At 49.7% G+C, this 22,916-nt stretch overlaps 1 protein-coding gene across 3 annotated transcripts; it reads left to right on the forward strand.

Annotated features, from left to right (window-relative positions):
* Positions 1 to 771: 771 nt before the first annotated feature.
* On the forward strand, positions 772 to 19,862 carry SESN2 (sestrin 2). 3 transcript variants are annotated; one of them, XM_032863918.1, is made up of 10 exons: positions 772 to 844; positions 11,268 to 11,333; positions 12,603 to 12,800; positions 13,323 to 13,505; positions 13,613 to 13,825; positions 14,373 to 14,523; positions 15,009 to 15,127; positions 15,491 to 15,681; positions 18,984 to 19,128; positions 19,708 to 19,862. In XM_032863918.1, exons 1-10 carry the CDS (start codon positions 791 to 793, stop codon positions 19,792 to 19,794), a joined length of 1,407 nt encoding a protein of 468 aa, XP_032719809.1. In that variant the 5' UTR covers positions 772 to 790; the 3' UTR covers positions 19,795 to 19,862. The 3 variants fall into 3 exon arrangements, with proteins under 3 accessions (XP_032719809.1, XP_032719808.1, XP_032719810.1); XM_032863917.1 differs by lacking the exon at positions 772 to 844 and adding an exon at positions 3,953 to 4,419; XM_032863919.1 differs by lacking the exons at positions 772 to 844; positions 13,323 to 13,505 and adding an exon at positions 3,953 to 4,419.
* The last annotated feature ends 3,054 nt before the right edge of the window (positions 19,863 to 22,916 follow it).

The following is a 22,916-nucleotide window of genomic DNA, read 5'->3' on the forward strand; positions in this document are numbered from 1 at the left end:
GCTAAAAAAAAAAAAAAAAAAAAGAACCCCAAAGTCACTTGGATTGCCTAGCTAAAAACTAGCACCCTAGGTGCCTGACTCCTGGATAGTGGTCTTTGGAGACAATTGGCTACGTTTCCTAGAGTCTGTGGGGTCCTACCCCCTAATGCACAACTCCTAAGGACAATTGCACTTTTGGTTGTAAGGTTTCACAGCTTAGGACCTGTCAGCCAGAAGAATCTTCCTAAGCACCTAGCACAATGCCTACCTACAGAGTAATTAAATGTGTGAATGAGACATGGAGGGTGGGTCTGATTTATCAAACCAGTCGGAGTTAGGTTTCTTTCCTGAAAGCTCCCCAAAGGCAGGAATTGTATTCCGAAGTGGGGGTGGGGGAGGGGCGGTGAAAACAATAAAAAGAGCTCACAAAATTACAGATGGGGTGATAAATCACAGCCTCAGGTATGGTCAGGGTACAAGATGATTATAGCAGAGTGATTCCAGAATTTGGGATTAGAAAATTAACTCAGGAAGAATGAACACAGAACAGATGAGAATCCCATTAGAGTTAAAATCTGAGAGAGGGTCTGAAGCTGAAGAAACCTCAAAAACATTTCAAATCCAATCTAGATGTATCTTCAGGGCTGGAATGTGATTGAAGAATAAAAAAAAGCTTTGGCCAATCAGTGGCCTCAACATAGCTGATGCAAGAGTCGAGTGAGTATGGCAACAGGAGGTGGAGATCTTAACTGAACCAAAAATACAAGGTGTGGGGGAGGGAAGGAGTAAGCCCAGCCTGTGTCACCAGGCCATGCCCTGCTGGGCAAGAGGCTTCCCTGCTGGATTTCCAGAGCCCAGGACAGAGGTGGGTCTACACTAGCTTGCCAATAAATATTTACTGAGTAAAAGAGAGAGGGAAGAAGCGGGAGCCCTGACCAGCAGATTTGTTCTGAGTGGAGCTGGTTCAGTGATTCATTTTCTCACTGGATTCTTTTGCTCAAATTTCAATTGCTCTAAGCCACTGTCAGATGGTGACTTGGCTTTTCATGGAGGCTGTCCTGTAAAGAGGGGTGTGCTCAATTAATATATTGTAATTCTGCTTTTTGCATTCTTCCCTTGTGCCAGCCTGCTTCTTACAATTCAGGTCCTTCTCTCGTCCTTGGTGTGTATAGTTTTTGCTTTGGAGTCATTTCTGCCTGGGTTTGAAATCCTTACTTGACACATTCTTAAGCTATCCTGGCCGACAAACCTCTTGAGCCTCAGTTTCCTCATCTGTCAAATGGGCATAAAGCACACCTCACCAGGTTGTGGTCAGAGTTACATGAAATATTAGATGTATCCTGGACTGTTGTTGGAGCCCAGTAAATGGTAGTATCTGTGCCTTTTCTGAACTTTCCTTCCTTGGAGATTGGGTCACAAAAGTGCATCAAATTGAGAATATCAGTATCCTTTGTGTTTCCTTTTCACAAAATCACTAACTTGGTATGTGAAGTCATGGGAATGATTTAGTGGCTTTCTTGAAGATTCTAAGGGATTATTCTATGGAGTCACTCATTTATTAATTCAAAAATATTTGCTGAGGACCCACTGCCTGCTAATGGGGGATACAAAGGCAGTTAGACACTACCTCAAAGGAGCTCTGACACAGCCTGGTGCAGTCAAAAGAAGATATGGTACAACCTTGACATGAAGCTCTACCTTTCTGAGCTCAAATTTCCACACTTTGCAAAAGTGATCAGTAACATATTCTATTGTCAGTTAGAAGGAAGGGGTAAGACACACCGAGATGATAACAAGGCTGCATCAAATTTGGAGATCAGTGGTATAAAGAGGTAGAAACAATGTGTTAAGAAGTGGAGGAGTGGAAGAGTTCTTTTTCAGCTGAGCTGAAAAAGCAACCTTTCTGTAGGAAGTGGCATTTTGAAGTCTTCATTCAGGCCACAAACACGCATGAAAGCATTGAATGCTGGGTAGGATTTCAGTGGGCAGAGATTTGCAGAAAGAACTACTGGAAGAAAGGTTTGAAGGCCAAACAAGAAACATGGATGTGGCAGGTGATAAGACTGGAAGGGTAGATTGAGGCAGATCTTGGCAGATATAAAATGTCAATCTAGAGGTTTGACCTTTATTTTGTAGCTGATGAGATGCCAGTGAAACTTTTTGATCTCAATATTGACATTACAGGGGCACCTGAGTGGCTCAGGCGGTTGAGTGTCTGACTCTTGATTTTGGCTCAGGTCATGATCCCAGGGTCCTGAGATTGAGCCCTGAGTCAGGCTCCACACTCAGCAGGGAATCTGCTAGAGATTCTCTCTCCCACTCCTCTGCTACTCCTCTCTCTCTCAAATCAATAAATAAATCTTTAAACATTGACATTACAGAGTAGATTTTAAACATGAAATCTGGGGGCACTTGAGTGGCTCAATTAGTTGGGTGTCTGACTCTTGATTTCAGCTGAGGTCATGATCTCAGGGTGTGGGATGGAGCCCTATGTCAGGCCCCACACTCCGCTCAGAGTCTCCTTGAGATTCTCTCTGTCCCTCTGCCTCTTCCCCTCCCCCTGCTCATGCTCTCTCTCTCTCTCTCTCTCAAAATAAATAAAATCTTCAAATAAAAAATGAAATCTGAGTCTTACATATGCTAATTTAGAGGGGAATTCAATTCAAGAAAAGATTCAGTCACCAAGGGCATATTATTAGCAGGACACCCTTGGTGGCATAGGGCAGAGACAAAGAGGTCAAGACACGGACTGTGCCCTAAAGGAGCTTATAATCAAGAGGGTCAGATAAGACATGTACACAGAAAATTACAATATAAAGTAGAGCAGGATACATGTTATAATAGAGCCCCAGCCCAAGTGCCTTTGTTGCCCAGCAGAGGGTGAAATTCATTTCCCTCTTCCAAGAGCTGGAGGCAGGAGACCAAATCAGAGGGTCATCCTTAGAATGGTTAAGCCTAGTCTCAGAAAGCCTCAAGAGGGAAAACTGGAGGTCATCTAGCCCACCCATGATTCTCTATCCAGGATAAACAGTGATTTTAAAATGGAAGCAAAAAGTGGAGGTCTGAAGAAAAACTGAAGGAAGAGACTGTGGGAAGGAGACGAATTCATTTTGAGGTGCTGAGGTGCTGGTAGAAGTAGCTTACTCCCAGATGGAGCGCTGAAGGCCAGGAAGTGGATGAGATCAGGGAGGGCCAGAGTGTCTGGAGAGAGGAGGGATAAAAACAGAAACTGGGGAACACCCACGTTCTAGGGAGTCAGAGGAGGAGTGGCCAGAGAGAGAGAGAGAGAGAGAGATGTGAGAAAAGACCCAGGAGAACACCTTGTCTCAAAGTTTCTAGAAAGGGAGTGGCAGGGATGGAAGACAAGACTGGAGGAGGCCCCGAGGAAGCAAACGAAAGGAAACTGCGACATAGGGATTGAGGTTAGACATGGGGTTGCCAAGAAACTTTCGATGAATGGCTTTTCCAGGGACTTCACCATTAAGATGGATTCCCCGTGCCTGGTACATTTTAAGGTGGAGCTCTCCCGGAGGCCAGGGGGACAAGGCTGTGCCCTCTAATCTCCAAAGATCTGGGGTTCAGCTCTGTACTTAGCACCAGCTCTCCTAACCCTAACCAGTCCCTGCAGGAACTGAAAAGCTGAAGAACGTACTTGGGAGGGATTTCACACCCGGCTCACCGGCCCAGCCCGGTGAAGTTCCGTTTCATCACGCAGCCCTAATGACTCTCTTGGCTGTCACTCTCGGCTGATACTGCCAACAATCTGACTAACCCCTTTTGCAAAAGTTTGCAGCATTCATCCGGGGCTGACTACAGCTCCCAGAGTTCCCGGGCGCTTCCCGGTGCCGATTGGCCGAGCCGTCGGCTCCAGGGGACAGTGTCGCCCCCGCCTCCCCGGGAAACAGGCATCTGATTGGCTGCGGCGCGGGGCTTTTGTGTCCCCGCCCTCCCCCGGGGACCGCAGCAGGCTGAGCGGCGCTGCTAGTGTCAGAGCCGGGCGAGCGCTGGCAGTTCCGCGGCGGGGATGCTGAAGAGCGCTGGTTTGGCGAGCAGCCGTGGCCACTGCGGACTTCCGAGGCACTCCGGGCCGTGAAAACCCCTGGGCCGAGGCCAATCCCAGGCTCCCGAGGCCATTCACCGTTCTAGAAGCCGGCGGAGGGGAGAGTCCGGCGGAGAAGCCGCTGTCCGGATTCTGGGCTTTCGGAGTGTTCTGGAACCCCGAGAGACACCCCGGGGCTCTAGAACCTCCCCAGCGGCCCCCAGTCCCCGCTTCCTGTGTGCGTCCGTCCCAAACCCCCTCGGGTGCACGGGTCACCGGCGAGCCGTGGCCGGATCCTGGCACACACCATGATCGTTGCAGACTCCGAGTGCCGCGCAGAGCTGAAGGGCTACCTGCCGTTCGCCCCGGGCGGCGGCGGCGGCGGCCCCGGGGCCGGAGAGGTAAGCAGCGGCCGAGCGACGCCACTCTTCCTTTGAGCCCCGAGCTGCAGCCGAGCTTCGGGCTGTCCCGACCTGAGTCTGTGAGCACCCCCCACCCCTCCACAACGGCCCGGGCTCGGGGAGGGGAAGCGGAGCGCGTAACCTAGGAATGGGGTTGCATCAACCGGCTGTCTCGGCCCTCTCCGCCCCCTCCCCCCGGCGCTGTGGAACCTTCCTTGGCTCCCTCGGACTCCTGGCCAATGAGAGGGGATCCTTCTCGAGGTTATCCTAGGTTTGGGCTCTTGACGGGAGAATCTTCAAGTCCAGGCAAATCCCGGCGGCTGCGGCCCGACCACTCCTCCTCCCCGCCCCCTTCCGCGGATTCCCTTCCTCTAGGCTGGGGCTGGCGCGCGGAGGACTCTTTCTAGGATACGTCCCCATTCCAGTCTCCCAGTGCGGGCACTGAGGCACCTGGGACGTGCCAGGGAAGGTAGACCTCGCCCCCCACCCACACCTGCACCCCCGATTTGGAGCCGGGGAGCGCGGGCGTTCTGGCGGCGGAACGAAGCTGGGGGATAAGGAGAGAAACTCTGGGCGCGGCCAGCGCGCATTAGGCTGCGCCCTACTAAGTGGTCTGGGGTCGCAGAAGTTTGTTTCGCAGGGACTCTTCGCGGTGAAGCTAGGAATGGGCTGGGCCTTATCTGACACACCTCCTGCCTCCTCCCCAACCCCCTCACCACCACCGACACATCTATCTTACCATTTCTTAAGCATCTACCAGATGCCGGTCTCCGGGTTTTGCCTTTTCTGAGTCCTCAGGACTAAACTAGCAAAATAGGAGCTACGCTGTAGCCTCGTTTTCCAGGATGAGGAAATTGAGGCCCAGGAGGGGCTGTGGAGAGACTTCCGTCACTGGTCCCACCAAGTAACTCATTCTTTGGCCTGGGCTTCTCTAGGATTCCCTAGGGTGCTTGGCACTACAGAGAGTTTGCTTGTTTTAGTTTCCAGTCCTGGAGCTTGGAGCAAGTGTATTGCTGGGCCTGGGAGTGCTACAAGTGCTAGTCCTTAACTGTGTGACCCTGGGAAAATCGCTGACTTGTCTGAGCCACTTGGTTTCTAGGAAGTCTTACCTCCAGCGGTGGATGGTTCATGTCCTGGGTTTTCTGTGAGCTTGTATATCCTTCCCCATCATGTTTCTAAATTTTTAAAATACTTTTAAAAAAATATTTATTTATTTGACAGAGAGAGAGAGAGATCACAAGCAGGCAGGCAGAGAGAGAGGGAGAAGCAGGCTCCTTGCTTAGCAGAGAGGCCAATGCAGGGCTTGATCCCAGGACTCTGACATCATGACCTGAGCCACCCAGACACCCCTTCCCGGACATCATGGTTTGAGAACTCCAGGGGGAGGAATGAAACCCACTCCTGTCATTTCTCTGCCCAGTGGCACCCAGTCACTTTACTCGGAGTCCATTTCTTTCTGGTGAAGGGGGACACATCACTGAGGATCCCTGGCCACTAGAGGGGAGGTGCCTGGTTCATATCCCAGTCCTCCCATTCACTCTCTGTGTAACCTGGCCCAAGTGATCATTTCTCCCGTCTGCAGTTTCTTCCCATGGATATTTGATAGCATCTCTGAGGATTGTTGGGAGAAATGACAGGATACAAGCAAAAGCTAAAGCACAGTGCCTGAAACACAGTAACTGAGTCAGAGATGCTGGGTATCGTTAGAATGTGGTCATTTCCCTTTCCCCAGAGTGTGTCACAATGGGGTGCCTGAACCTGTCCCTCTTGCCTGAGGGGAGAGTTGGCCCATCCCTCTCTGGGAAGTGGCCTGGGGAGAAGAGAGTGCCCCAGGTGGTCTGGGTAGGCTGTAAGGGAGTGGCCTTTAGATGGAAGCCACCTGTCAGCAAGGGAAAGATGGTGATATCTGAACCCTTTCCGCATAACTCTTCTCTCTCAAGGAAAAGAGGACCTTGGGAAGATGCCTGCTTTATGCAGAATCGTTAGAAGACAGTAGGGCACTGAACTTAACAGAGCCCGATGCCCAAGGGACACCCAGATAAATAGACCCCTCAAGTCCCATCACTTCACCACATGCCCTTAACCTAAAGGGGTCAAGGACTCCAGGACTTGACTCTAGGACTGGTAGTATGTATTTAGAGCCCTCTTGGGCTCTAGAATCACTTCCTCAAACATCACTTCCTCAGGGAAGCTTTCCCTCCCCCACCCAATAAGTCCTTCCTACATACCTTCTTTCAGTCCCTCTTCTCAGAGGCTGGAGCGTTAATCCCAATTATAATGTAACAGTCATGTGATCAGCGTTTTGCATGTCTCCTGTGCTAGACTAGAAACACTCTGTAGGTCACATCCCCAAAGTGGTTCTTCGCCCCTAGTAAATGCTCCTCTTAACCCCCTGTTGGCTTAACTGACCCTCATGACCTGTGCGTGCTTCAAAGTCAGATATGAGCTGTGCACGTCTGGAGCAGGACTCCAAAGGAGCCTCAGTGAGCTCTCTCTGAAGAAGGAAAAATAAGCCCTGTTTCCCTCAGGGTAGTTGTGAGAAATCAGCCAGATCATCTGTGTAAAAGCACTTAGCCTAGGGCCCAGCCCATGGCTCTGATCACCCCCTCTCCTTCCAAGGCTGGAGGTAGCAGGCTGCTTGGGCTACGGGGTCTCCCTCTCCCGTGTAAACTCAGGCAGGTACTTGAGTTCTGCAGACAGCTGTCCGAGGAGTGGAGTGCTGGGAGTCTCTGCCCCTTCCCAGCTGGCGGTGGGACTTTATAGGTGTGTGTAGCTGAGTCCTGGGATGGGGGTTGCAGGCTCTGGATAGGATACCGAGAATAAAGTCTGGGGCTGCTCCAAGAGACTGTTGTGGGTGGTGGACAGAACCCTTGGAAGCCAAACTGAACCAAGTTCACATCTCAGGCTGGCCACTTGTGGGCTGGTGCTTAAATTTTGGACTCTTAATCCTTCCGTGGGTGCAACATAGAGACCCCCACCCCCCCACCCCAAAACTGATGAAGAGTAGATGGAACCCGTGTGCAGATGCCCGAGCTAATATAAAAGATAACATTGAGCGAGTGTCTAAATTAGGCGCCAGGCACTGAGCTTGAGGGGTGATTATCCTCTTTTTACAACTTGCCTGAAGCCTTCCCTGCTCAGTGCTCCCGACAGCATTGTCTGACTTCATTGTTACTGAAGATCCAGTGTGTGCCCTCCAAGGGAGAAAAAAAACAGTATCCAGGTGCCGTGACCGGGAGCCGTGGATCCCCAGGAACATGGGCAGGGAATAGGAGCTTCTCCTGGTAATAAACCACAGGTGCAAAGCCTGACTTGACCCCTCTGAGACTTAATCATCATCCGTAGAATGGGAGCCCTAGGAGGAGGAGTCGGGCCGACATCGAAGAGCAGGTGAAATGCCTGGCTGATGGTAATCAGTGGTGCTACCTACCATTGGCTGTCATGACTTCCGACCCCAGGTAATAGGAGAGGGCTGATTTGGAGGCATCATCTCTTGGCAGTGGGACCCTGTCCTGTCTGCTTCCCCTGAAGTTCTGGGTGTCAGGGTCAGAGAAGCTTTCAGGGTATTGGAGCTCTGGATTGGAATCTATGTGGTCTTGCTTTCAGGATTTTGTATTTTCTGTTCCCTTTGGCTGGAATGCTGGCCCCCTAGATCTTTATGGGCCCTGCTGCCTTCTCATCAACTCATTTAGATATTTGGTATTTAGATATCAACGCAAAGATTACCTCCCCTGTAGCTTTCCCTGTCTCCTCAGACTAATATATGGTACACCCCCACCCCATCATACACTCTCTCGTTGCTCTATTTCATTTACTTTATACAATCTGTGCTTTGAAACCCTATTCATCATCTGTCATTCTCCGTTAGATCATAAATTCTCTGAAAGCTGAGACTGTCTTTTCATTCCTGTTCTCTAGCTGCCTGCATTGTAGTCATCAAAAATATTTGTTGAATGAACAAATTAATTCTGGTTCCACCTGGAAAGCACTTAGCACGGTGACTTACACTTGAGAAAATGATCGATAAAGGGTGGGAAACAGGGGCCCTCCACCCTGGCTATAAATGATGCTGGACCCCACCCAGTTAAATTAGAATTGCTGGAGGTGGGACCTTGGCACTGGCATCTTTTTAAAAGCTTCTCAAAGGGGTTTTGTGCTGCTCCTGCTGAAAAGCCCTTATTTGAAATTACAAGGAGGTGGAGGTTAACGATTGCCAACTGCTGACTTTTATTAAGTGTTCTGGCAACAGAGGTACTGAGGTAATGGCTATGGGGCATTATCTCATTAAATCCTCATGACTGCCCAGTGAAAGTGGGTACTATTATCCCCATTATTTGGTAAGGAAACTATAGACTCCATAGGTAGCGGATAATAGGTATGGAGTTGACCCATGGGCCCAGGTATCCCAGGCCAAGAGCCTGTATCTTTTATTTATTTATTTTATTTTTTTTAAGATTTTATTTATTTATTTGACAGAGAGATCACAAGCAGGCAGAGAGGCAGGCAGAGAGAGAGGAGGAAGCAGGCTCCCTGCTGAGCAGAGAGCCCGATGTGGGGCTCGATCCCAGGATTCTGAGATCATGACCTGAGCCGAAGGCAGTGGCTTAACCCACTGAGCCACCCAGGCACCCCGAGCCTATATCTTTTAAATGTACTCTACAATCATCATCATGGCTGTTACCATCATCACCATCATCATCATCAGGACTGAATATGGTGGGTCCAGACCTATCACCTGGAAACCCACAGGTATCAGTTCCTTGCCTTGACCAGTCCTGAGGCAAGTTTTAAAGTATGAAGGGGTTCCCAAGGCTGTTCCCTGTGCTTCACCAGTACCCTGGGGGGCCCTCCAGGTCCCCCTCCCCAACTGTCTCCTGCCCTCCCCAGGCTGTGGTTTTCTATCTGTCCTCAGGTCCCCTGAGGGAGAGGTCCGGGTTGTGGAGTCAGCAGTCCTTATCTCCCACTAGACAGAGCTGTTAACCTTTTTTTCTTTGGTGAGGGAGGAGGGACGCTGAATGAGTACTTGGAGATTGCTGGGATCTCTGTGCTGGACTTGGACCAGCCAGCCCTGGTAGCACCCAGAAGTGTGGGCTGAAAGGGGCCTGAGCAATTAGCCCAGCTACCTTCTCTGTCCAAGATTAAGGCCCAGAGAGTCTAGGTCATTTTCTCAAAGTCACACAGCAAGTTAGTAGTAGAATTGGTACCAGGACCTGGGACTTCCAGATCCCTTTGTTCTTTCTGTGTAGTCTTTGAGAGTCCCAGAGTTCTGCCTCCCTCTGGGGTCTTTTGGCCTGGTGAGAAGGAAGGTTCAATTATAATCTTTAGCCTCTGGACACCTGGGGATGGATACTCAGTCTCGTTTCCAATGAGGAGGGGAGAGTTAGGGGCACACTGTCTGTGTTCAGTGAGGGTGACTCTGGTTTGGGTAAACTGTTTCTGAGGCCAGTACTGAGAGTCCCCTTCCCAGTTAACCAAAACAAATGAATAAATAAAACATCCTCTCTGAACCCCACTTCTCAGACGAGGAGCAGATTTAGTGAGTACGTGACTGATGGTGTCCAAAGAGGCATTAGAATAGTTGTACCAGCAACCTTCTGTTCCCTGCTTTGAATCCCTCTACTCTGCTCTGCTTTCTCTGCTTTCTCATACCAACCCTCACAGGTTGGCATGAATGACCTGGCCCCACTCTCCACAAAACGTGACCTGGCAGTAGGGAGACCTGAATCAGACAATCGCAAGACAATGTTTTCAGAAGCAAAAGCACCAGGAATTGTAGGGTCACAGCCTAGGGTCAGAAGAAGGTTTCCAGACCCTGGAAGACTGTGAGTTAGTTTTGCAAAAGGAGTGACCAGTGGGAGCACAGTAGGCCTGAAACTCTCATTTCCCTGGAAGGTTATGGGAGCTAGAGGCAGGGTTTTAAGCTGGTTGCTCAAATTTGCACTTAAGAAATATTCCTTTGGCTGCAGAAAGTTTGCCCTCCTAGAAACCACCAGTGTCATGGACTCACTGCATGGGCTCCTCGTTCTAGAGGTGTCGTTCAGGCAGGATGTTTTCTTTATTCATTAATTTGGGAGAGTATCAGTAGGAGAGGGCAAGGCAGTGGGGGCAGGGAGACCATGGGTGAGACTGTTGGCTGGGGGGTGGAGGTGGGGTCCAGACAAGAGATGGTTATAGTCTATGAGGTGCTGGTGGTGGGAGGGATAGAGAAGTGACCATAGAAGACAGCTGGGGCTTCGATTAGGATCCATAGGAATCTAAGGTGCTTGCTAATCTGGCTACAGGATGCAAAACGAGGGGGTTTCTTGGGATCTCCAGGGCTTCTCAAAGGGTGGCCTCCTAAAGATGTGCACCATGGTGGCTGTATATTTCCCTTCCCCACGCTCCTCCCACCCAAAACTAGGGCTCCCAGTTCCTGAAGAACTCAGCCTGTGGGGTGAGCCTTCTTGCTTACCCTTTCTCCACCTGCCAGCAGGTGGTTATCTCCCACCTGACTCCTTCATGCAGGGTGCACCAAAAGGATGGTTTTAAAAGCTCAGCGTGAGGGCACCTGGGTGGCTCAGTGTGTTAACCCTCTGCCTTTGGCTCAGGGTCTGGGGATATCGAACCCCGCATCAGGCTCTCTGCTCATCGGGGAGCCTACTTCCCTCTCTCTCTGCCTGCTGCTCTGCCTACTTGTGATCTCTCTCTCTCTGTCAAATAAATCTTTAAAATTTTTTTTTTTTGAAATTTAAAAACAACAACAAAAAACGCTCAGCATGGCCTGTTGGGTAGAAGGAGAAAGCTGAAGAGAGAACTCTACTCCTAGTCCTCCCTTCTACCTCCAGTAACCGTGATGTGATTCCTTCTAGGAGCAGAGGGAAAGTCGGGCTCGGCGAGGCCCCCGAGGGCCCAGTGCCTTCATCCCGGTAGAGGAGGTAAGCGTGGAGGGGGTAAGGACTTCTTGGTTCTTGGGAAGAAAGGACATGGGACATTGTGTGGGTGGAGGTCTTTTCCTGTCTCTTGAAATAGCAGCTTCATGTTCCTGACTCATTTAACCCACAAACAGCTCTCTGAAGCACGCGTATCAGACGTTGCTGGGAAGAAACAGGCTCAAAGAGATAAAGTGATAATGACGCAGCTAGGTAATGAACAAACTTTTGATTCCCCAGAGCAAGGCCTATTCTTTAAAAAGACAGAACTGTCTATGTTAACTGTTGCTCCTCGACTATACATATATGACATTTTTTTCTCAACTTGAAGAGTAATATTATATTCATTATAAGAAAAATTTTAATGCCTCAGAAAGCTCTAGTCTCCTGTAATCTTGCCTCCCACAAAGGTAATCACTGTTCCTTAACATTTATCACTGTTTCTTGGACTTCTTGTCATACAGAACCAAGGTCATGGTTTACAACATTTGGGGAGGAGGGGGTTATGGCCATATTCTTTATTTTTGTCACTTAATACAAGAGATACCTTTCATCCACCGAGTCAGATCATTCATTCATTTATTTAACAGATATCTGTTGAATGATTAATCTGTGTCAGGCACTATTGTAGGTGTTGGGGATACAGCAAAGAACAAGTCAGACAAAAATCCTTGCCGTCAGCTGACGTTCTAGGATGGGGTTGATGGTGGCAGGGACACCTTTGAAATACATGCCCAGGAAAATTCTAAAAATAAGTTTCCTCCTATTTCTTTGGCCTTCGGTGAACAAAAATAAATGCTTTGTTTTGTCATCCTGTTTGCTCTCCTAAATGTGTAGCCAGGTAGTTAATGAGCTGTTAACAAATGTCTAACCTACACCCCCCCCCCAGTTCCCTCTCCACCCTTTGTAAATGGAAAGCAAACAACCACCTGCTGATTATTTGTATCTAGCCCAGAATTTTCAACTCAAGTATTGTTCTCATATTTTATTTTTTCATTTGTAAATAATCGGTCCTCTTTTATAATGGAGGAAATAAATGGGCCTTTTTGGTAATCTGGATTTGAATCCACGTTCTGTCATTTGCTAGATCTGTAACCTGAGCAAGGAAATCACTTAATGAATTATCTGTTCCTCCCCTATTTTCCTTTTTTTTTTTTTTGGACATGGTGGTCATTTTGGGTTTCTTGGCTTTTACAGTCCCAACACAATGAGTGCGTTGGTCTCTTTGGTGCGGAGAGCGGGCCAGGAACCCACCCTCTCGCCTTGGTTTGGCAGGTCCTTCAGGAGGGACCAGAGAGCCTGGAGCAGCACCTGAGGCTTGAGGCACTGATGTCCTCGGGGCGGGTGGACAACCTGGCTGTGGTGATGGGCCTGCACCCTGACTACCTTACCTGCTTCTGGCGCCTGCACTACCTCCTGCTACACACAGATGGGCCCCTCGCCAGCTCCTGGCGCCACTACATTGCCATCATGGTAAGCCTTTCAGAGCCCAGCCCTTGTACAGTTGGCCACGTGGGGGGATTTGGTTTTTAGGTCTCTTTGCTGGGCGCTTCTTGAACCCATTTCAGAGGCTGGGAGGAGAGGCTGCCCAGAGCAGAGGAAAGCCCTAACTATCTGATCATCCACAGAATTCTGGATTCTGAAGAGAGGCTTTTTTTTTTTTTTTTTTTTTAATTAAGTAGGCTCCACACCCGGGATGGAGCCCAGTGTGGGGCTTGAACTCACGACCCTGAGATAGATCAAGACCTGAGCAGATATCAGGAGTTGGATGCTTAATCAACAGAGCCACCCGGGTGCCCCAGAGAGAGGCATTTTAGTCAGAATCAGAAAACTGAGGCATGAGAGAGTCAGGTGACCTGCCCACGGGAGGACAGCACACTAGTGCAGCTGGGGTTAGGACCTAAGTGTCCTGCCTCTCTGGCAATAGTGAGGCCCGAGATTCTTCCCTCCATGGGGTATCCACCCCGAACAAGGCTCTGTCCACCCTTTCCACAGGCTGCTGCCCGCCACCAGTGTTCCTACCTGGTGGGTTCCCACATGGCCGAGTTTCTGCAGACTGGTGGTGACCCTGAGTGGCTGCTTGGTCTCCACCGGGCCCCCGAGAAGCTACGCAAGCTCAGTGAGATCAACAAGTTGCTGGCACACCGGCCGTGGCTCATCACCAAGGAGCACATCCAGGTGCCGTGGGCAGAGAGGCACAGGGAGCACGGGGGCCGGGCTGGGGCATGTCAGGCAGTTAGCCCAGGGACAGGCATTGAGCAAGTCTGCCCTTCTTTCCTCTCCAGGCCTTGCTGAAGACAGGCGAGCACAGCTGGTCTCTGGCCGAGCTCATCCAGGCCCTGGTCTTGCTCACCCACTGCCACTCACTGGCCTCCTTCGTATTTGGCTGTGGCATCCTCCCTGAGGGGGACTCCGAAGGCAGCCCTGCCCCCCAGGCACCTTCACCCCCCAGTGAGCAGAGCAGCCCCCCAAGCAGGGACCCACTGAACAGCTCTGGGGTAAGTGATGGGTCCAGGTCTTGTGGGGAGAGGAAGCTCGCATGGCCTCTGGTCCTCAGATGAAAGCCACTGCTTCCCTGTCTCACACTGAGGGACCTCAGAAAAGTTAGTTGACTTTGAGACTCCGTTTCCTCATCTGTGAAATGAGGCTAAAGAACCCTACTTCACAGCGGTGGTGAGGAGTAAATGGTGGGTCCCTCAGCATGTTGTGTCAGAGGCTTAACGTCTCCTGGGTATTAGCCCTTTACAGATACAAAGTTTGCCTCTTATCCTATAAAGCGGCCTTGTTTGTTTTAATATAAATTTATAGATACTTTAACAATCCCTTTCCTGTGCAGGAAGTTGATGCTTAGAGAAGACAGGCCTGTCCCATATCTTCTTAAACTTTGCTTTAGAAGACACAGGCCTCACGAGCCGCCCAGCTCCATGGCTGCCTCAGGAGGCAGTAGGCCTTTGCGATCACTCAGGAAGGCCTGGCTTGTGGGGAGGATGTGTGGGGTTTCCTGGGGTCGAGGAGTAAACGGTCACTGCTGGGTCCCTCCTCCAGGGCTTTGAGGCTGCCCGGGACGTGGAAGCTTTGATGGAACGCATGAGGCAGCTGCAGGAGAGCCTATTACGGGATGAGGGAGCATCCCAGGAGGAGATGGAGAGCCGCTTTGAGCTGGAGAAGTCAGAGAGCCTTCTGGTGACTCCCTCAGGTACAGGATTGCAGGCATCCCAGGTCCAGGGTCTTCCCCCTTCTGACACCATCTCTGCTGGGGAGTAGGCAGCTCCGTGCATGGCAACGCTTATATTTTGAAGGTGGCCGTGTCTCAACCACTTCTTCTAAGAGGTTCCGAGCATGGGCTTTAGGGTCAGATCTGGGTGAGAATGGTGACCTGTCAGCCCTTCTAGCAGTGTGACCCCCTGATAAGTTACTTCCTATCTCAGGGCCTCCGTCTCCTCCCATGTGAAGAATTGGTTTGTGAGGTAAATGGGACAATGGAAGCAAAGCTCTTAGCACAGAGTAAATGGCTTCACAAATGACTAGTGTTGCCAGAGTTGCTGTTACTATTACCAGGGGCCTCATCCCCAGGTCCATGGGCCTGCCTCATCTCCCTCCAGCCACCAGGTGATTAATCACGAGTAGGTACCCTGTACTCCATGCCTTTGCCTCACTGTGGCCTCTCTCTGACATCCTTAGCTGACTTCCTGGAGCCCTCTCCACACCCAGACATGCTGTGCTTTGTGGAGGACCCCACGTTTGGATATGAGGACTTCACCCGGCGAGGGGCTGAGGCGCCCCCCACCTTCCGTGCCCAGGTAGGCCCTCCGGGCTCTTCTTGGTATCACTCTGGGTTTACAAACAAGCAGGGGCTGGATGGGTGGAGTGGTTGGAGAGTCCGGCACCTTCTCCTTCAAGATTCCATGAGGGAAACAGAAGACCCTAGATCATGACAGGGCCCATCTGTGCCCTAAGCTCAGGGGATCCTGATCACAGGGAGAAGACCATCACCAAGGTGGATTCTCCATGGCTTCTTAGGCCCAGACCAAGCAGCAGGTTAGATTTGTGGGGCGGGAAAGGGACGTTATAGAGAGCAAAGTTGTGCTCCAGAGAATGGGGTCCCTGTGGCCAGACTTGGGCCCCTAAGATTGTACTCCCTGACCCCTTTCCACATTTTTCAGGATTACACCTGGGAAGACCACGGCTATTCATTGATCCAGCGGCTTTACCCAGAGGGTGGGCAGCTGCTGGATGAGAAGTTCCAGGCAGCCTACAGCCTCACCTACAACACCATCGCCATGCACAGTGGGGTGGACACGTCCGTGCTCCGCAGGGCCATCTGGAATTACATCCACTGTGTGTTTGGTATCAGGTGAGCTCACGGCCCCTCATCCAGTGCATGTGCACAAGTCCTCAGGCTGAGCTCAAGAGCTTCTTTCCTTTTCTATTTTGTTCTTTCATTTTCCCTTCCTCTTGCCTATACTGTTTTTCAAAGCAAATTTATTTCGTTGCTGATTATAAATGATACTAGATGTGTGGACTGTTTGAACCTTGGAGATGAAACTCTTTAATCCCACCCCCTAGAGTGAGAGAGAGAGAGGGAAGGGAGAGTGTATTTCCATTCCAAATGGGACTTCGTCTCTTACAGTAAATAAGGACAACATAAATGCACATCAGTAGGAGACTTTAAATAACGTTATATCCACCCAGTGAAGAAGTATACAGCTATTACAAATTATAATAATGGTCTCTTTATATTGCTATGGGAAATTGTTCAAAATGTATTGAGAAGAAAGAAAGCTGGTTACCGACCAGAATCTTCCTTTTGTTTCCCTCCTTTTTTTTTTTTTTTTGCTAAAAATGTGTGTGTACATGGAAAATGTGTGGAAGGCTACACACTAAAATGTTAATTAATAATGGTTGTCTCTGGATAGTGTGTGATTAATTACATTTTCATTTCGTTACCTAAGTGTTTCTTGATTTTGTTTCTAAAGGTTTTTTATATATTTATTTGACAGAGAGATCACAAGTAGGCAAGGAGGCAGGCAGAGGGGAAAGGGCAAGCAGGCCCCCTGCTGAGCAGAGAGCCCCATGCAGGCTTAACCCACTGAGCCACCCAGGAGCCCCATGTTTCCTGATTTTTTAAGTAGATTTTTTAAATTGATAGAATCATGCTTGATATATTCTACAACTGGCTTTTTTTCACCTAATAATCTATTGTGAACTGCCTTCCTTGTCAGGATGAATAGATCTTTTTATGCTTTTTTTTTTTTTTTTTTAGATTTTATTTATTTATTTTAGAGAGGGAGTGAACAAGAGAGAGCATGAGCAGGGGGGAAGACAGGGGCAGAGAAAGAAGTAAGTTCCCCACTGAGCAGGGAACCTGATGTGGGATTCATTCCCAGGAGCCCGGGAGCATGACCTGAGTCAAAGGCAGATGCTTAACGAACTGAGCCACCCAGGTACCCTTCCTTTATGCTTTTTAACCACTGTGTGGTGTTCCGTTATGGATGTAGCCTAACTCAACCACTTTCCCGTTAAAACTAGTTCATTGTTTTTCACTATTAAAAACATCATGTGCACTGACTAGCCTCACACTAAGTCCTTGTAGATGAGCCCTAAGTGTGAAATTACTTGTCAAGAATATACACAGACCAATTTTTTTAAAAAAATTTAAATTTATTTTTTGGAGGGCAGGGAAGGGGAGAAAGAGAACTTTAAGCAGGCACCATGCCCAGTGTGAGCCCAACCTGGAGCTCTGTCCCACAACCCTGAAATCATGACATGAGCTGAAATCAAGAGTCAGAGGCTTAATTGACTGAGCCACCCAGGCACCACCCCCCCAATTTTATTTGTTTGTTTATTTATTTATTTAAGTAGGCTCCATGCCCAGGGTGGAGCCCAATGCAGGGCTTGAACCCACAACCCTGAGATCAAGACGTGAGCTGAGATCAAGAGTCGGACGCTTAACCGACTGAGCCACCCAGGTGCCCCCAGAACGATTTTTTTTTTTTTTTATTTGAAGAAATCTCACTGATAACATTGTGGGAAATTCAAAGAATTAAGGAACCAAAAAAAAAAAACCTTTCCCCAAATTCAGCTACTTCACAACCACATCCACATCCTGTGACATTCTTTCTCGGTTGCTTTCTTCTCTCTAATGTAGTTGCTTTGTGTAGTTGGAGTTATGATGGTTATTACATTTTTTAAAATGTATGTTTGATGTTTCCAAAGAGAAACAACTAGATTTATAGTAAATTTAGAAAACAGAAATAACAGGGGTGCCTGGGTGGCAGTGGGTTGAGCCTCTGCCTTCAGCTCAGGTCATGATCCTGGGGTCCTGGAATTGAGTCCTGCATCAGGCTCTCTGCTCAGCGGGGAGCCTGCTTCCCCCCTCTCTTCCTCTGCCTGCCTTTCTGCTAATTGTGGTTTCTCTCTCTGTCAAATAAATAAATAAAATCTTTTAAAAATTAAAAAAAAAAGGAAACAGAAATAACAAGAAAAAGAAATAGAAATCATCCATGATCCTGCCTACTCTTATTATTGTCAAGTAGTTCTCTCCTATCTTTTTTCCACAAACAAATAATGAAAAAAGACATAATTTACAAACACAGGATTTTTCTCCCTCCTCATTTCACTTATTTTACTCATGTAATCAAATCTGGGCATATTTTAATGAACACATGGTCTGGCTTTTCTCATTTAATGGCTTATTCCAAGCATCAAAAAAGTCCAAAATTTTTAGAAAGGTCCATGTCCCTGTGGAAAAATGTGTGTTTATGTATTCCTAGCTGTAAATTCTGTTTCACTGAGTAGATTCAGTTGTGCTTAATTGAGTGTCCTCTTGCCGGTCATTGACAGTTTTCCAGTCCTGGGGAGTTGGAGGAGAGACAGGCATCTTAGAATGTGGCCCAGGCTGCTTCTGCCCAGCTCACAGGTCAGGGTCTCCCCCGCCCCACATTCTCCAACATGGTCCTCACTCCTGTGCCTTTGTCTACTGAATCTGTCCTCCAGTTTTCCACCAATCTTCTCCATCCACACAGATCTCTGATGACTCACTGGCTTACTGGGCTGGAGAGTGACAAAGTGGCTTCTAGACTTGTCACCAACTTGCTCTCTGACTTAGAACAAGTTAATTACCTTCTCCAGGTCTTAGTTTGCCCATCCGTGAAATGAGTACCACTTCCTTTTCTCTTTCTCTCTTCCTTCTCCAGGGAAATCCTTTGTACTGTCCCATCCATGGCCTTTCCTATAGTGAATATGACCTTGGAGTTGGGCAGCGCTAGGTTTGAATTCCATTCCCAGGACAAATGACTTCACTTCTCTGAATCTCCCTTTCAGCTATAAAATGGGCCTGATAAAAGCAGTGTATTATGTGTAATAGTTCTGTATACAGCATATCTAGTATTTCTGAGGATTCTCTGAGTACGCATCCATACAGCACACAGCTCATACTCAATACAGCAGCTCATTCTCGACATTCTTTGGAGTGGTCCCCGGCCAATCTAGTGGCCTGCGATGTATGACATCAGCTATTTTTCTAAGAGGAACCAAGCTCCTTCTTGCTTCCTACTTTCTGCTTTTTCTTGCCACACTCTGTTCCTCCTTCTCTAGGGTGGGGGTAGGGGAGAGGAGTCACTTGGAGAGTGATGCTCTTGGGGCCTTTCCATGCAGATATGATGACTATGACTACGGGGAGGTAAACCAGCTCCTGGAACGGAACCTCAAGGTCTATATCAAGACCGTGGCCTGCTACCCCGAGAAGACCACGCGAAGAATGTACAACCTCTTCTGGAGGCACTTCCGCCACTCAGAGAAGGTACGGTGTGTTGGGTGGGGGGTGGGGGTGGTCAGGACCCGATATGGTAACCCAGACAGAGCCTTCTGCTGCTTTGGACGCCTGGGTGTACCGTCCTGGCTTCAAGTCCTACTCCACTGTGTGGTTTCCGACTCCATTTACTCACCTATAAAATGGGACTGTGCCTCATGGGGTCCTTAGTGGTAGCCAGGAGGACCTGGGTTCAAATCCAAACTGTATCACTCAGTAGCATGGTGACCTTGGGCCAGTCACTTTGCCCCCTAAGCTTGTTATCTTTACCGTGAGAGCAAACACTGCCTGCATTTTGGGGTTGCTGTGAGGGTGAGATGAGAACATGAGTGCCCAGGGCCAGCTCTTGTTTTTCATTTTGTGAGGTAAAGAGATGAGTCAGGCTGGGGATGAATGGGCTGGAAATTCCTCAGCTGCCATTGTACCAATGTGCTCGGAGCCTTAGGAACAATCAGGGTGTCTATATGGGAGAGAAGGAAAGGCGAGTGGTCCAGGCACGTGGTGGTCTGGGAAGGTTGGGGATGGCCAGGAGTGACAGCAGTTGCCCACAGGTCCTTGTCTGTGCCCCAGGTCCACGTGAACTTGCTGCTCCTGGAGGCCCGCATGCAGGCCGCCCTGCTCTACGCCCTCCGTGCCATCACCCGCTACATGACCTGACTGCGAGCAGGATCTGCGCCCCGAGCAGCTGCCCCTGGGGGCATCCTCCTCCCTGCAAGGACTTCTCTGGAGACGGACCTGATCCCTCTCTGTCCCAGGCCCTCCCACCCCACTCTGGAGGTGGGCCTGTGTGCAACATGCAGCCCCTGAGCCGTACCCTCCCTTTCTCTCACTGGAATGGACAGAATCATTGCACTGACTCTGGGATCACAGTTCTACCCCTGGGAGCTGGAAGGGGACTAGCAGATCCCCAGGGACCATGCCCTCCTTCCTGCCCCTGACCTCAGAGGCAGAAGGCTCAGGAAGGGAAATGAGCTGAGCTCAGATGCATGTACCCAGCAGTCTGGGCCACAGGCATCACCAGTTCTGTGGCCTTCCTGGCCTGGGAAGTCTCTGGCTGGGCCGAAGAGGAGAGGGACAAGTACCTCCAGGGACTGACACTCCAAGCAGCTTTGCCTTTCCTCCTCCTCCCTTGCTCCCAAATCTTGAAACCTCTCCCTTGCCGTTCACCCATCAATGTGAAAGTCAGTGTCACAGAGGGACTGTGTGTTCTGCTCCCCAAAAGCCTGTTCTGACAGGCAGTCTGAACACCCCTTTTCCCGGGTGGCCCTAACCCTGGTTTAGCACCTTTGACCTTTGACCTCCCCTTCACCCTCTTACCCATTTCCCCCCTGCCTACTGGTAGGAGGCCCCAGAAGAGAAACCAAGCCCCTCAAAAAAGTAGATTATCTCTAGAGAGTTTGGGGTGTCTATGTGTCCCTTTGCCTTCCGAAGAGAAGGGAGTATTACCAGTGCTCTATTTCTGGTTCTTTCTGGGGGAGGTTCTTTGGGACCTCACCTCGATAGCCACAGTCAATGCCTGAGAGGAGGACAGGGAGAAATCTGTTCTCCCCAAAACTGCGCCGGGAGAAAGCTGTTCTCCCCAGAACCGCGCCAGCCCTGCAGAGGCCGGCACCCCACTCTCCTGTCTCCCACGGCGCTGCCACAGACCTTGTCCACCAAGTGAGCCTTTCTGGGTGGCTTCAGGGTCAGAGTCAGGAGACCCCAAGGTTCTTGTCTGGGTCCTGCCCAAACTGGCCAGCTGACCATGGCTATGTTGCCAAACCTCTTCGACCTCTGCATAGATAGTTGCAAACGGGGGGCCGGGACTCCCTGTGATGTCTGAGTCCACTCTGGGCTGCTCAGGCCAACCTGCCAGCAGCAAACTGTAAATCTTGCAGAATCTCAAGAGGCCTCTGGGGATAGCCCGGCCTTGCAGGCAGTCTCTCCCAGCTGCCTTCCTAGGACAAACCCCCCACCCCATCCCCCATCCCCGTTTCCATCCCTGCCTTGATTTTAGGTGGATTGCTTGGAGGCAGAAGCAGCCAAGGACCGATCCCAGGCACTTTTCTGTAGCAAATAAGCTGTGAATGATGACGTCCGTTGCCCCTCTTCTGACAGTATGTGCCTCCTCTCTGCCCAGCGGGGAGGTGACTGAAGAAAGGCAGGGGACATGCTGCTGCTGCTTCTGACCCTCCTCTCTGGAGAAGGGTTGGAGAGGAGCCTGGTCAGTGTGCCACATTTCACACCCATGCAGGCATGGGGAAGCAACCGGCACCCCCTGTGGGCCTCAGAGCCCTCCCTGCAGTGAACCTGGGCAGGAGGGAAGAGGCCCCAGCATTGGGGTTTGGAGTCTAGAAGGGACATGATGACTCTGTAAATGTCCCCCGGGGTGGGTCGGGAGGGGGATCTAGTATTCAAGTGCAGAAATCTTTGGCTTTGCTACCAGTTCTGTATGATGAAAAATAAAAGTTCACCAAGGTTTTGTTTTGTACTTCTTGTCAACGGGCTGTTTTTCCATTTGCAAAGGTCATGGTTCATCTCTTAGCATCAGCAGGGAGCTGGGGTTGTATCACGGACCTGACCTCAGCTACCCTACCCTGCTGGGCACTTGTGTCCAGTGTTTGCAGCTCTGGGAGTGGTTGGTATTAGAAGTCTATTCTGACCCACGGGTGCCCAGGCCACCACTCATCTGTGGCTGGTCCAGCATTGCGGAAGAATAACGGCCATGTTACTTTTCTTATTAAGCCTGGCCTTGGGCTGGGTATTTGGAGGCTATTTTTCTGAAAGTACAAGAGAATTTAGACCCAGGGGTATAAAGTGAAGGTGCTGAGGCCACATAGGTCTTCATTGGTGGAGCCGGGATTCCAACCAGGGTCTGCCTGACCCTGAGGCCTCAGCATTTCAACTTGCTGCTTTTCCCGCTATGGGGTCCCCCTGTTGCAGAGGGAGGTTTTTGAGAATCTCTGGGAACCCAGCGTGTGCCTTGCCCAACCACAGTATGCTTCCTTGCTTCTCATCACTTCTCCAGTGCCAAGGAGACAGAACCAGCTGAGAAGGGTTAAATGGGATCTCCTCATTGTACTAGCACCATTTAGTAGCTGTGTGATCTTGGTCAAGCTTCTCTGGGCACTGGGAACTCTAGTAAGCATATCAGGGAAACCACATTATGACTAAGAACCAAGACCTCTTCTGTTGGCCACCCACTTCCTCTAAACACTGCTGTCAAAAAATGAAAACTGGGTCTCCTCCAGGAAGCCTCCCCTGATTAACTCCATGTTCCCTTTCCCTTTACCCTCTTCATTTTTTGTGGTGTTCTATCTGCTTGTTCTTCCTTCTAAAGTCTTTTGAGAGAATGTGAGAGAACAGACCAGGCTGGAATAGAAAACTTGGATTCTGGTCCTGACTTAGCCACTTACTACCCCTGGATTAGGGGAGAGGGTTGATTAGTTTCACAGGGCCTCAAGTTTCCTCTGCCATAAAAATAGAGGCAATATGTCTTCGGTTCTTCTCCAGGTTGCATTACTGAATGACTTTTGCCAAATGTTTTCATTTTTTAAAATTTTTTTTAAAAGATTTTATTTATTTGAGAGAGAGAGTGTGCACACGAGCAGAGGGAAAGGCAGAGAGAGAAGCAAACTCCCTACTGAGCAGGGAGCCCAATGCAGGACTTGATCCCAGGACCCAGGGATCATGACCTGAACCAATGGCAGATCCTTGACTGACTGAGCCACACAGGCACCCTTGCCAAATGTTTTCAAATTTAATATCTCAATCTTCACAACCCAGTGAGAAAGGAGTGG

The sequence above is a fragment of the Lontra canadensis genome, unplaced genomic scaffold (assembly GCF_010015895.1).
Source record: "Lontra canadensis isolate GAN:19392208 unplaced genomic scaffold, GSC_riverotter_1.0 scaffold25, whole genome shotgun sequence".
NCBI lineage: Eukaryota > Metazoa > Chordata > Mammalia > Carnivora > Mustelidae > Lontra > Lontra canadensis.

Bases quoted from the DNA above. Each gene is read 5' to 3' on its own strand.
- SESN2 (XM_032863917.1), top strand. From the start codon at position 4,327: ATGATCGTTGCAGACTCCGAGTGCCGCGCAGAGCTGAAGGGCTACCTG. The intron at 12,801-13,322 runs GTAAGCCTTTCA...CCCTTTCCACAG, and splicing joins GCCACTACATTGCCATCATG to GCTGCTGCCCGCCACCAGTG. The intron at 15,682-18,983 runs GTGAGCTCACGG...CTTTCCATGCAG, and splicing joins CACTGTGTGTTTGGTATCAG to ATATGATGACTATGACTACG.